General features: G+C 43.7%; 1 protein-coding gene across 2 annotated transcripts in view; it reads right to left on the reverse strand.

Moving 5' to 3' along the window:
* Positions 1 to 14,828, reverse strand: part of LOC146829460 (SWI/SNF-related matrix-associated actin-dependent regulator of chromatin subfamily A member 1) — a 1,967,301-nt gene that overhangs the window by 1,048,966 nt on the left and 903,507 nt on the right. For both annotated transcript variants that reach the window (XM_085608144.1, XM_085608145.1), the window contains one exon: positions 602 to 711. In XM_085608144.1, coding sequence (XP_085464270.1) covers positions 602 to 711 — 110 coding nt within the window. The remainder of the gene's footprint in view (positions 1 to 601; positions 712 to 14,828) is intronic.

A 14,828-nucleotide genomic window follows, 5' to 3' on the forward strand; every position in this document is an offset into this window, starting at 1 on the left:
CTGCCATGATTCAACATCCAAGATCTTATCTTCGAGCAGTACGCAGTTGTAGAATTGAATTGGTTGCTAATGTGTCTTGTATAAGGTTTTTTGTTAAATGCTCTGTTTTACGCAGCTTACATTACTGAGGGGCTCCCACCTCGACGACGTGGAAGATTCAAGCATGTGAACCTACGAAAGATCTATAAAATTTGCATTTTCAAGACACATTTATAGCTGATAAAGGGTAAGTTGGGAAGACCTGTTGCTAGGGTTATGCCAGAGGGTTATTGCTGCTTCAGCTGTTATTTAATTATTCATGTGGAGGCACTTCATATTAACAAAACCTCTCCTGACATTCTGCTGGTTACTCTGCCTGAAAAATTTGGGTGGTCAATAATGTATTGTTAATGGATTTGTTACTACATCAGAATTATTTTCCTTGAGCAGACGTATCTTTCAGTACAGAAAAGGTTGGAGATCGCTGGTTTAAATTAAGTTATATTTAAATCATTAGAAATGTAGTGTGTGAATGACCACAATGTAATGATTTTTCCAACTCATATCACAACTCATTAGATAAAACATTTTCTAAATGTTGACTATAAAATCACCTTCTTACCATTCTCTCTGCATTTTGCTCAGTCCAAGGTATATTTTTACTTCCTTTTTAGGAGGCAAGCTTTTTTCCACTTCAACTTTTATGCGACGTAATAGAAAAGGTTTCAAAACCTACAGCAACAAAAGCAGATTGAGTGTGGGAAGCTTCAGGTTTTACTGCTAAAAGTCACATTTACAGTCACGGTATTCTTATCAACTAAATGCGGAAGCCAACTCTCATTATGACAGCAATTTGAAGAACAAGAAAGAGACTGCTTTCCTGACACCCACAGGTAAAGGAATGTTTACAGTTTTAATAAGAAATGCATAAGTAAAATCAGATTGCAGAAAAATGTATTGTACTCTGTAAACAAATGAAGTAGAAACTAAACTCTAGCACAGGAAAATGTAAATCTGAACCTAACTATTCAACATTAGACCAAGGCAATACAGGAAACATATACACTAAAACTAAGGAGAGAAATAAGTTACTTCCCTGTAACTACAGGTATTTAGCACTGGCATCTTAGAAAGATTCCGATCCTGGAGTCCTTATCCATCATCAGGCTAGGTATCAACAGTATTCTAGTGTTGCATTACTGGTATTACCATGCCCTAGAATGCACTCCCTAATGTTTATTTAGTAGCATACTTACATCATTGGAAAGTGCCCAAATGTCAGCCAATGAGTTGAATCTGCTGAGCACTTCCCTCTCCCAAGAGGCCATAATCAATCTGATTTTGTGCTACATTAACAAGAGAAAATACAGAAGGAAGGCCCTCTCTGGCTACACTCCCAGCATATGATACAACATACATATAGACGTTCGAACTGTTTGAACCCTGCAATTTATAAAGAAGATGAAACCTAATTTCGTCTACTCATGGATCACAATCCATTCACAAAATAGGAAGTCATCTGCAACCTGTGTCCCTGTAAACAATCATGAAACATACCTACAGACGTTGGTCACTATTCAGTGCTCCATTGCTTCTTAACATTTGCATACCTAAACGATTAGCATCCAGTAATTGTGTAACCATGTGGCAAGCAGGATCAATCCAATGAAATGGGCTGCAGAAAGCTGTTTGGTCTATTGAATAGTGCATCACTGCATTCAGGTCGAGGCAGTAGAGTGTAATGAACGTGTGCCTGCTCTTTCAAGAGCGGCTCTAATAATAGTGTTCAGAGGCACCCTAACATAAAGTACTTGTAAGGACAACATACTTCTCTTGCAGTGGGCAGTCACATTTCCCTTGAATGATTTTTTTTTTTTTTTTTTTTTTTTTGGAAAACCTTTATTTAACAGTATGTGCAGACAAATACGGGCCTACAACCCTCAGGCCGGCCTCGACAAAAAAAAAAAGGGGCACATCAGCAAGCAATTATACGATTCAGCAGCATATCAGTACAAGCACAAATAGACCAGATTACGTTATACACAATTGTGCCGCCGAGCGCAGGATGATGAGGTTTAAGTTTTATAAAGTTTTAAAATAAGTCCATAGCAACAGGTCTGGAAGGATCCGAATCAGAGCAATGCAGTTAGGACTATAGTGGGCAACGATCATCAGAAGAGTCAGCAAGCATTATCCGTAAGGTAATCAATCGCACTCAATAAAATCAGGATAGAAAAGAAGCATATCACATGACGATCCCCAAGCACTACCCACAAGTTCCCAATCCTCCCCTCGACCCAAGAAATAAGAAAGGAGAGAACAAACGAGAAAGGTAAAGAGTAGAAAGGGAGAAGAGAAAGAGAGAAAAGAAAGAAAGAAAAAGGAGGCCCATAGAAAAAAAAAAACCAACAAGGAAATATACCCCCCACCCTACACGCATGCAGAGGCTACGGCCTACCCCCCCTAGCAGTGTGTCTGTCGCCCCAAAAGAGTACCCGAAATGTAGGAGAAGAGAAAGAGAAGAAAAAGAAAAAGAATGTCACGGTTGATCGGAGGAGGGCCAAGGATCTATTCAATACAAGCAAAATCGTCACCCGCGGTCACCCAACCCCAGGCCCCGACCTAACACCCTGCTACATGTACCTCCAACAGTCACAAGTCCCAGTCCCAGCCATATACGTATCAATGTGCAACAAGAAAAACCCCCTTCCTCAGCCTTGGCCCCTTCGAATCTGCAGTCCAACAGAGTCCAATTGCAGTACAGCCAACCTGGACGGGATGGGCCACCATGGAGTCCGTTGCAGCAATCGAGGGGTAAGAGACAAGTCAAACTGGAGCGAAGCTCGATAGTAAAGGACCACAGAATGCGCCACTGCTATGCGGTGGCTAGCACAACAGGGAGCAGGACGATGCATAAATCCCAGAGTAGCGGCCGGCCGATGTACAGGAAGCAAGTCCAGGAGGACGCTCAGAGACGTGGCACCAAAGGACAAAGGAGATGGGCAAAACGGCGGCTGAGGCACAAGCTCCGGCCATACCAAGGGAGCAGGATTGTCAGACTCCTCCAGGGCAGAGCCGAGGAGTACCGCAGCGGGCACTGGGACACGTCCCCCCGTCACCGCCACATACCTCAACTCGGGTGGTCCACCGACAGTCGACTGAAGATGTGGCTTAACATGCCGCACTGGAGAATCATCATGGCCAGCTGAAAAAGTCCGATCAAACCGGTCCTCCAAACCAGTGGCAGAGTCGCGGAAGGCCAACCACAGGTCCTCCAGTGCTGCCAGGACGTCGCGAAGCCCCAGCGGTGGATCAAGGATGGAGGGTGCTGTTGCGTCCGCCATCTTAGGCAAGCAACCATCGAGCGCCCCGGGGAGCAAGCCCCCCTCACCAACCATCGGTATCTGGAAGGTGATAAGCTCTCTGCGGGGCCCCGGTGGTGCAGGAAACGTGGAGGCAGCCGGTCGTGGAAAGGCTTCAGGGACAGGAGAATCTGTGGTGCAGGGAAACCCACCGGCGAGACCAGGGCTTCCGATGCGGAAGATGGCGTCCGCTGCTGTAGGCTGCAACAAAGAAGCGATCCCGGCCCTCTCCCAGCTGGGCCGGGATACAGTATACGGGAGCTGGATACAATGTTGCGAGCGGGGCGCGCTGGGCAGCCGAGCACGAAAAAGGCTGCTGTGAGAATCCCAGCGCCGCGCTCCAGGTCCGGTGTACCGGCTCCTCCCTCTCCACAGCGGCCGCTGCTATCGTTGTCGCCGCCGGCCGTCCCCACTAAACAATGGCCCGGCCGCGACCGCCTGGAAGGCCGGAATGGAAACCGGGGCCCAACTCCGCCGGGGGAGCTCCGTTTTCGACCGGAGTCAAAGTATCGTGGTCAGGGACGTGGCGCAGGTAAGCGTAGGGCTCGGAGGCGCAGGATTCTTGCCAGGATATCGACGAAGGGCGAAAGGGTCGGCGGAGCCGAAGAGCTAGGCGGCCATCTCGGCTGCAGGCTAGGCTCCTCCCCCTTCCCTTGAATGATTGATTCGCCTTCTTATGTGAATACCTGGATCTCATCCACTGTGTTTACAGAAGTCAAAGAAGTAGGAGAGGCCATTCAACTCTAACCTATTGATTGGTTCAAACAGGTTTGATATAAGCTTGCATAGTACACAGTACGGGATTCAGTTTTCAAGATACAGATGGTTGGCATATTGGCGGGAAAGTCAAGTAGCGATAGGTCATTATTTTATAATTCCTTATGTAAGCATGGATGTGGACTAATATCTTGAAATGACTGTCAAGTGTACTCTAAATGAGACATATTTGAGATCCTCGTTGTCCAGGTGCAGTAGGAGTGACAGAACTGTTGCGAATGATTAGCTGCAAGCCATTTTCTGTTTATCAGACAGAAACATTTCCACTTGGCACTGTAAATCTTAGCAGCAGAAGGTATTTAAGAATGCACCTGGATATGCCTGCAATGAAAATTAATGCCCAAGTGGCTGAGCTCTAAAAAGTCAGGAACCAAGCCATGAGTTGTGGGAACCTCATGACCTGACCTTGCTGCTTCGAAAGATGAGCTAGAGGAATTTGAGGTAGATCTGAGGGCAATGAGATAACTTGAAACTTGCTGGGTTTATGACAATCAAGGAACATGGGCCATCTTTGCTTCGCTCATAAGCCTGAGGACCAGAGGAAATGAAGGAAAAGTAACATGGGTGGGATGTGTAACCTGAAATTGAAGCCAGAATTACAGATTCTTGAGAATCCTCCCCCAGAGCACAGCCCTTTTGTAGCATCGGGTAATCTAAACTAAATCTTCCTACATCATTTAGAAGTGTCACCACTGTTGCTCCAGGGCCTGTTGTATGTGATGTATTCTCAACCAGTGGAAGGGTTTTTATGAAATGTAGGATGACATGAGGCAGTTTCTCCAGGAGTTTTTTTATTTTTAAATTGGTTTTATTGCATTACATAATACAAACAACGTAACAAAACCCGTTGTATCATGTGCGGGCATAACAGCATGACAGTGCATAAGACCTTTTACAATATAACACTTAACAAAGCAGGCATCTGGGGGGGTGTACTTTATACATATATTACACCTGGAACGAATCATGCACCCACACACTAACTCCCAACTCCCTCCGCTGTCTGAAAACCCAACCAAGGACGATCAATTTCCAAATAGCTCTACTTACCGGGCTGCATTGTAGCCTCCATGTACCCTACTCTCCTACACATGCGACTCCTGAGATTTTTATTTAATTTTATTTTACAGAGTTTATATAGCGCGAATTGACCCGAAGGTATCGGGTATCAGAGCGCTTTACATAGTACCAGTTGCGTTACATGAGAACATTCATTTTTGTTAGGCACGGGGAGATGAAGTGATTTGCCCAGAATCACAGGATGTTCAGCGTGAAGTCATGGTAGCATTGCCATTTGGGTCTACCCCTGTACTTGCAGTTTTACTTAGGAGATATGTTTAATATGGAACCTAACAACTTTTTGGCCTGCTCGTGGGAGGAAGCAGTTTGTTATATACGTCCATGTGCGTATTACAATACATGTCAACATGCCATAAGTTGGTACCGGGCCACCTGCCCATCGGATTGCCACACAACGCATTGCTAAAAGTAGACCAATAGCCAGTAGAGGGCGTAGTGTTTTTTCCACGGATAAATCCCACCCTAGCAATGCCATCTAGGGATCCGGCTCAAAGTCTGCACTGATAATAGTCCCTAGCTCCTGGAACACAGTTTCCAGAATAACTGGATCCCAAGACAATGCCAAGCCAGGTGCCAGAAGCCTGCTCCCTCCACCCCACATCTTGGACAACAGGAGTTCTCTGATAAACCACCATATGAGAACTGCAGCTCTGGGGTACAGTAAACTCTATGTAAACATGTAAAGTGAAGAAGCCTATGTCTACCATTTAGAGAGACAGAGCGAGTACAGGAGCAGCAATATTGTCATTCTTTATCGCTTAATGGAGCACCCAGGTCCCGCTGCCAATCCAATCTGACTTTCCGGACTTCAGCTCGACGAATTTTCTGCATGCTCATATAGAACCTAGAAATTAGTTTGAAGGGAACGCTAACTTCAATAAGAGTGGATCAGGGCCCCCATGGCCTGCCTCCAACATGTCATCACCCAGGACAGCATGCTAGGTACGCCTAGCCCTAAAGAAGTGAAACAATGCTGTGCCTGCCGGCTGTATGTCCTGGCATTGTAAAGCCTCCCAGTTGACCAATGCTCCATCCTTAAAGAAATCCCCCATTTTTTGGATGCCCACCGTCTGTAGTGCACGCCTAGCTCCCGCATCCTGCCCCAATGGGAACCATCAGCACCAATGCAGCGGCATCGCTGGCAAGTACAGAATTGCCCCTCACTGCATGTGCAACAGTGTCTGCCATGCCTGCGCAGTGATGGCAAGTGAATCAAAAATATGTAGGCGCCTGGAAGCTGGTTGGGAAAGTGTCTGGGGTAATGTGAGTGGTGCTGCCACGCCCCTCTCCAAGTGCAAGAAAGGTGTGTCATGCAGGCCGTTTCCCCAGGAGTTGTGATAAATACAAACGTAGAATGACTTTTCCTGAGGTTCTAGAACAGCTCCAAAAAGAGTAGCTTTCTGTGTTGAAAAAGGTTTGACTTGATTTAGTTTAGCGTGAGGCACTCAGCACCGCAAAAGCTCCAGACAGGCTTTGTCAGTGCAACAGCATCCTGCGCTAACAGTACTTTCAAGGGCCAATTGCCCAAGTACAGAAACATCTGGTGGCCTAGCTTTCACATAGGGGCTACCACTGGGAACAAGAATTTGGCGAAAATACTTGAGGTGGACTTCAAATTTCAATAAAGTGCTCAGTATTGATAATACTGCTCAGCCACCATGAATGCCAGATATTATCAGTGCTTCAAGTGCATCACGATAAGGGAATATGCTCCTGCATGGTTAAGGGAAATCAGGAATTCCCCATCCTACATTAGAGAGATGATTTTTTGTAAGATGGCCATCCTGAAGGGCTGCTTTTTGAAAAACTGGTTCAAGCTCCTGAGGAACAGGACGGGCCTCAAGCATCTTGTCTTTTTTTTTTTTTTTTACTGAAGTATAAACTTTAATTGCACTGGCTAATGTGTGGGTACCTATTTTACTTGTCAACTGAGAAGCAAACAAAAGATCGCATGATTCAGTTCCTGAAGGTGAAGATGTTTTTCCTTCTATGGTGGGTGGCATGGAAGCGTTTGCAGAAACTCAAAAAGGAACTTCTATTTTACTATTGAAAACACCCGAAGATTAGGGGTAATGTTCCTCCATTTTGACAAAGAACCTGAGATACTTGCTCCATTGCTAACATGGGAAGGCTGTCCGCTTTGAAAAGTTGGAAATTCATGCTCTTTGCAAGGATCCCCATTATGTGGATGCTGATCAGCTACAGGACTGCCCTTGATGACCCTGGTCAGTCTTTTGGAAGGTGGCTGACAACATGGATAGCGATGATTGCTGTAGTACAAGGGTCCCCTACATATGATTGAGCTCTTCTATTTTTATCCATCTTTTTCTTAAACTTTTTCTTAATTAACAATTTATTACTTCATGTCATTTGCGTATGCAATTTCAGCAACCCAGAGAGACATAACACCTATAATTCGATATAAGCATCACCAAAAAGGGCGTGATCAGCAGAGTTGCCCGACATAGCATATATTAATCATATTTAGAACATTGGAATGTGGAGCACTCCATTGTAGACAATGGAGTGCTCCATGCTTCTACGGGCCGGTAAAGGCCCGCAGAGCAACATTCCAATATTTTACAAAAGCCTCTCGAAGCTCGAGGGGATTTAAATCCCCTCGAGCTTCGAGAAGCCTTTGTTTAATTTGTTGGAACATTCTGCCCTTTAGTGGCAGAATGTTCTAATAGCCTTATAGCCCTTCGTAGCAGGGCTATACCGCTATTAAAGTCCCGCTGCTTTTGTTAAAGTCCCTCGCCTTCTGCTCGGGCCTTTAACGCTGCAGCGGGCCTTTAATAGCCGGTATAGCCCGCTACGGCGGGCTATAAGGCTATAATACATAGCAACTCAGTAGGTAAGCAGGTTTAAATAAGAATCCTGCCCTTTCTACCACTAAGTATTACTAGGCTAGCCTATGGGCTCAGTAGTGCTTTTGCGAGAAGTTAACTTTCGTCATGGCACTTAGCTAGTTTGCATAGCAAGGCGAAGGAGAACAACCACCCATGGGGGCTAATTGAGAGTAAGTTCGTGAACTGCTAGGTGAGGAGAAGAGGGAGGGCTGGGCAGTCGAGGCTTTTAATGGCGAAGATATGTAACTAAGCATGATTGTGTAATGGGAACAGAAAATTATTAGGCTGTGCTGCAAAATAACGATGAGATCAACAGTTAGGGGCTAGGCAAAAGGAGTAAGCATATCTGCTGCCTGTTTTAAAACAGAACTGGAAGAGGCAGCAGGACAAGCCCAGTGTAAGGGGGTTAAATAAGCGTTCATTAATTTATAGTATATAAGTGAGTAGTTGAGGTCACCCTTACCCAGAAGCACAGTCAAGGTGGGTGTCATCTTTGGCTATAGAAATAGCTATAGGCATTGTCGTGTCTTTGCAGTTAGCCAAACTCATTTCCATTTGGAGTGAAAGTTACAGCCATAAACATCTCATACATCGCCTTCCAAGGCAACTTACAATAAAGAATACTTCTTGTCATGTTATCATTAACATTTGGTGAGGGCATCATTACAGCTAATGTTCACTGAAGATTACCACAGTCTATAGGCCTAAAGAATTCCCTTTTTCTTGCTAAATTGGGATTCCTCTGTCTATCCTCCTCAGTATTCCAAAAGTCAGTGTGTGCCACTGGCAGTTAATTTCTATGGCTCAAAAAAATCTAGTGGTGGACCAAAAAGCCACTTTTTTACTGTAAATGTTCAAAATTTCTATAAATTGCTCAAATATTTCTAAGTTGCAGACGGTGCTAGGCTTTTTTCGTGTCTCTCTACTCTTTCGGAAGGAACAAATAAGAACTTGTAGAGCAGCAGTGATTCACTGTCTTACTGGCTCATCCATTCCATTGTCCTGCAGAGCCATAAACTTTTTAAAAAGTGCAGCAAGAGATTTTGACAACGCAGAACCCGTTAACCAATTTACGCAGCATTAGATTACCTGGTTTTGAAACCATTTGAAAGTTCTGCTTACATGTTAACTTTTTATACTTTTTATAATAATTATCACAATGTACATTCTTGTAAGTTTTATCTATGGTGGTTTTTCCACCCTTTTATGGTTTTTTATGAAATCAAATAAAAGTATATTCTCTCTCTCTACTCTTTCAGAACATCACTGTTGATCTTTCACCACTGACTTCCACCAGTAAAAGCTGAGTCTTCACATAATATAAGCCAAGTATCGACGTTTCAGCTTTTACTACCTGTGATTACACTGTTGTTACATGCAGATTCTGAAAGTTTCTTTCACTTTTTTGTAAATTAGGTTTTATTGATTTTGTATTAAACAACAAAACATACCGTGCAATAACAGGTGGCACTGAAACGGTTAGCAGGGTAAATCTATGTAGAACAGGATTACACGAATTTAAGATGCCAGAATATGTCCTCACAATGAAAAAAGAGAAGGGGAGAAGGGAGAGAGAAACCCCAAATACGGTATGCCATGTTCGATTGAACTCGTCCAAGTAGCTGGTAGCCAATATTGCAAACTCTCCTGGAGGACTTCATCAACCTGTTTTCCAAAAAGGGTTTCTCCATCGAATGGCATGTCCAATATCTTGCTCTGAACCTCGGGCACTAAGGCAGCACTCTTCAGCCACCCATCACTACAAGACCACACCCTGTGACAATTGTCAGGAGCCAACGTTGAACATATTCATTACTATATTCAAGTTTTTGGAGTGGCGCACCACCAATGTATAAACAAAGTTGTTTTGACAATGAGTCGCAGAGTCTTTATAGTTGGTAAACCAATAGTGTCTTTAATTGGAAAATGTTTGACATTTTTAGATGATTGTCAGCCAACGCGTTTCGTTCAAAGATGAACTTCTTCAGGGCATGAGAGAGTGTTGTCTTGTGTGCACTGTAGCGTGTTGCTTGCCAGTCCGGGCCTCCTTGATAAGGGCTCGTGGTCTGGTAGATCAAAGAAAAGCTGCTTCCTGCTCCGTCCAGTGTCTACAATGGAGTGCTCCACATTCCAATGTTCTAAATATGATTAATATATGCTATGTCGGGCAACTCTGCTGATCACGCCCTTTTTGGTGATGCTTATATCGAATTATAGGTGTTATGTCTCTCTGGGTTGCTGAAATTGCATACGCAAATGACATGAAGTAATAAATTGTTAATTAAGAAAAAGTTTAAGAAAAAGATGGATAAAAATAGAAGAGCTCAATCATATGTAGGGGACCCTTGTACTACAGCAATCATCCACTGGACGGAGCAGGAAGCAGCTTTTCTTTGATCTACCAGACCACGAGCCCTTATCAAGGAGGCCCGGACTGGCAAGCAACACGCTACAGTGCACACAAGACAACACTCTCTCATGCCCTGAAGAAGTTCATCTTTGAACGAAACGCGTTGGCTGACAATCATCTAAAAATGTCAAACATTTTCCAATTAAAGACACTATTGGTTTACCAACTATAAAGACTCTGCGACTCATTGTCAAAACAACTTTGTTTATACATTGGTGGTGCGCCACTCCAAAAACTTGAATTCAGTATTTCTCTGCTCAGCAGCTAGCACCCAACAACGGCAGGTGCTGGAAGTGGCTAACGCACACCTTCTCCATACAAATTACGGACGTTAACACGAAGGGTACACATCAGGATAGTGCGGTCACTGTGTCCGCCGTTGCCTGCGACCATACACCATTATATTCATTACTATGTTAATGAATGTTGCTTTGGCACCCTCATTTGCTTCCGTCTCCTGTCCTCAAGGATTAGGTCTATTAAAGAGCAATGCCAATACACATTTGTCAATCGTATCACCCTATGATCGCCAATGCTCTGGCTGCCCTCATGACCTATTGACCTGCCATCTCTGTGAGTAGGTGCTGAGCTTAGTATGACATGGTTACTTGACAACACTACTTTGTATAAATGAAGTCAGATACACAGGCACTGAGTTTGACGCATGTTACTTCTTTACCGGACAAAAGACTACTGCCTGGACTAAAGCCAGTCTTTGTAAAGGATGACTTGACGGACCTCTTTGGTTGGTATTTAAGAAGATGGCCACTAGTTTCTGAAGCTTATAAAGGGGCTTTATTCAGAAGAGATGTGAGCTCCTGATGGGAGTGAAAGGGGAGAGACTTAGCGGCAGAGGGTCTCCACTCTTCCAGTGATAGTTGGTGACCCTGGTAATAACAAGATGCCTAAGAGAGCAGCTTTGAATCTGCATCTCACTGGCAGTCTCCTGGACATAGTGCACCTGAATAGAGAACAGGGGACTTCGGCCTGGGACATTTCAAGGCCCTGGCCATTGATACACTATAAAGGATTTGTGTGTACATTATGGACTCACTGGTGGAACTCCATCATGACCGCAGGTGAGAAAAGAAACAGAAACCATGGCACGTAGGGGAGGCTCTTATGAGTAAATACCGGTGTCTTCAGATGAGGAGCGATTAATAAGGTAAACACGCACTCTGCTTTATTCGATTGCAGCTCTCAAAAGTTACTCAGCAGAGAAAATGGGCACCACTGTCAATAGCAGTTTAGCAAGTGAAAAAGTCACTAAAGGGACATTGCTGCGAGCTGGGGAGGAGCAGAATGCAGAGAAGAGTAGACTGAGGTCAGGATAAGCAACATAGAGTCCCGGTGATCCCAGGCCGCATAGTCGGTAGAAACAAGGTCTTCTTCAAACAATGTGCCACTGCAGCCATAATGCAACCGGGTGCGAAAACTGATCTGCTGCAAGGGCTCAGAGTTTCGAGGTTAGCAATGTTGTAGGGAGCTGGCACAAGAATGTATGCATCCAAGTTTGTGCGAAGAGGTCCAACTGAAAATGGAGAAAACAGGCTTTTATTCTTCCCTGATTTCAGTGGCATTAACCTGGCATGGAACAACATGGGGGGGGGGGGTGATAATTATTCATTCTGTTGGTCTCAGTCAGAGCATTTTTGGAAGAATTGTATGTGAACCCTGGCTAATTTCTACAATTGTAGTGATGCTTTTCTTTGTTCAGGGCTGCTTAGTTCTGAAGGGGAGCTAAGACAGATGGTGGGTTTAATGTGAGGTCATGGAAGGGTAAAGTAAGGGGGCTTGTCCTTATTTGTTCTTTGTCTCAGCTTTGACTTTACTCCCCTGGAGGGAGCAGCAAGATTATGCAAATACAGTTACTAGATGAACTGCAGAACTAGTTTTCATTATACATAATCTTTTAAAGCCTAGTTTGTTGAACAGGTAAAGGTAGTTCTGTAGTGAATTTGCTTATGTTACATATACTAATTATATTCTTATATGCAGTGAAATAAAAAGATTCGAACTATAAAATTAAAGAGGAAGCATTGTTTTTTACAGATGTTATGTGCAGAGCAAAACACTTGGATACTCTCTCCATAAATGGATGAAGAGGAACGATGCTGTAAGGTGGAGAATAACACGAAGAACTGTCATTTGACCTTCCTGAGGCGCTACATACCTCTCCACTCATCACTGACTTGATCTTCATCCTCTCTCGGAAAATCACCTTTTTATTCATCATATTTTCCTTCTTGGTTTTCCACTTCTTCTTCCTCTCCTATGTACCTGGGCAGTGACGGTATCGATTGTGGAGAAGGAGAGAAGGGTGAAGGTTGAATCCGCAGAAGAGGTGGTGGAGGCAGCAGTGCCAGTGTATGCAGCTGTAGCGACTCAGCCAGAAATATATAACTGTTCTTCCACAAGTGCTGCAGATCATCAATCGGGATCTAAACCATGGGAGGATCCCTAAAATACCACCTGGGAACAAAATATAATTGTTAGTGTTCTATATAGTGGCATCGTACTCAGGTGCATGACCCACGATGATAGTTGCTTGTCAAACCCATGTTCTTCCTCCTTCTCCCCCATTTCATATTTCTAGGAGGTGCTCTACATGTAGCTAGTCTGGTTTAAAGGTGGTGTTTGTGTGCTGAAACTGTTCACTTGTATCTGCTCCTCACATATGGGCAAGATATGGACTGGTGGCGGCGTTGTAGTCTAAAAGAAAATGTGTTTGATGACTTAAAGGCTCCAGTGCCTGCAGAGTAGATGGCATGGTGATGGCTTTACTGATCTGGTGAGGCCAAGGTTTTACTACCTTTGAAGACATCACTAATGAGAGTTCAGTCAACAAGGGTTAAGGACTGAGCAACTGGTGAAGGGATCATGAAGACGGTTCTATTGACATAATTTGCAAGGCAAATGGTGGCATCATCCTTAAAGGTCACGCTGCCAAGGTAGTGCTCAGCACTGCTTTCAATTCCATTACTTGTTGAGTGGTCAATCAATACATCAATAACAAAGAAGGTTCCAATGAAGGTACTACTGACACCAAACATGCCCACAAGGAGGGTGCTTACCTACCAACACCAGTGAAGAAGATAATGCACCATCTTTTAGGGAGACGACGCTTTCATAGTTATTGACAAGAACTTTGCCAAGTTGAAAAAAGCTCATAGGAGTTGTATTTCTGCATCATTTTGAATGAGATCAAAATGTTAGTTAAATGCATTTCAGAGGGGAGGTAGAATATTTTGCGCTGAAAAGTTCAATTGTGACATTTGCTGAAGTTTGTGATATTGCGCCTTCTTCGTTTAAGTAACTGGAGGCATTTTGCACAGACATCCCTTGTAGCAGAAGCATCCTCTCGGGAGGGGGCAATTGTTTTTTTCTCCAACAAATACAATTACAGACGTCTGTCTCTGTGACACACAACCTTTCAGCCAAATATCTCAAAGAGGTCAGATTTTGCAGCCTTCGGCTGAAGGTACAGACAGCAAATGGACTTGGGGTATAGACTGTCCATGGAGATCTTTTAGCCACAGGTGAAGCAGTCCATGAGGAGAGGTTTTTTTCCATTTCTTGAAAGTAGTATCAGCCGAGAGGAGACAAAAATCCCTTCAGTCTATAAAACCAGAACATAGAAACAACCCACTTTGAGGACAAAGCTGAAGTGAAGCACTGGTCCAAGATATACAAAAGAGGAAAATCACATTTTTGAAGTAGTTGAATTAAAACAAACAGACAAAGCAGAGCTCTGCCTGTGGAATCCATGACATGAGGTAGAAATCTGAGCTATGATGGTGTCTATGGTAAGAGATGTACCTGGCACGTTCATCACATTGGCTTGATTTTGGGAAGTTTCCAATGATGAGGGGTTAGTAATATACCCTCATTGGTTTAATTATTGGTTTGTTGATACCGTTAATACAGTTTACTACTATACTAAAATAACAGGAATTCCTAGCCTAATGACAGGGAATGATTCAAAGCCTATTACTCTATGTAAGAGGCAATGCTAGAGACAGAATTCTTAATTGCAGTGATGGTAGGTTAACGTTTAAAACAGTGAGGTGTAAATAGCAGACCAAACTGACCCAAACACTAGAGGCCAACAAACCCTAAATTATTTTCCGTCATATTAAAAGATACAGCTTTTCTTACAAAAAGTAATTGCAAATGTATCCGTTTTGGACAAGTGCTCTGGGATCTCGAAAGTGAGTAGGACTATGCGTACGATGTTAGTAGAGATTCTACTTAATGAGAACTTTGTCTCCGAAACAACAGGTGTTCAATAACTCAGTCTGCCTGAAAAAACGATTTGCTCAACATACAGTCTGATTGCTTATTATTTTGAAAATATATGTTTAATGCACT

This window comes from Triturus cristatus, chromosome 5_2 (genome assembly GCF_964204655.1).
Source record: "Triturus cristatus chromosome 5_2, aTriCri1.1, whole genome shotgun sequence".
NCBI lineage: Eukaryota > Metazoa > Chordata > Amphibia > Caudata > Salamandridae > Triturus > Triturus cristatus.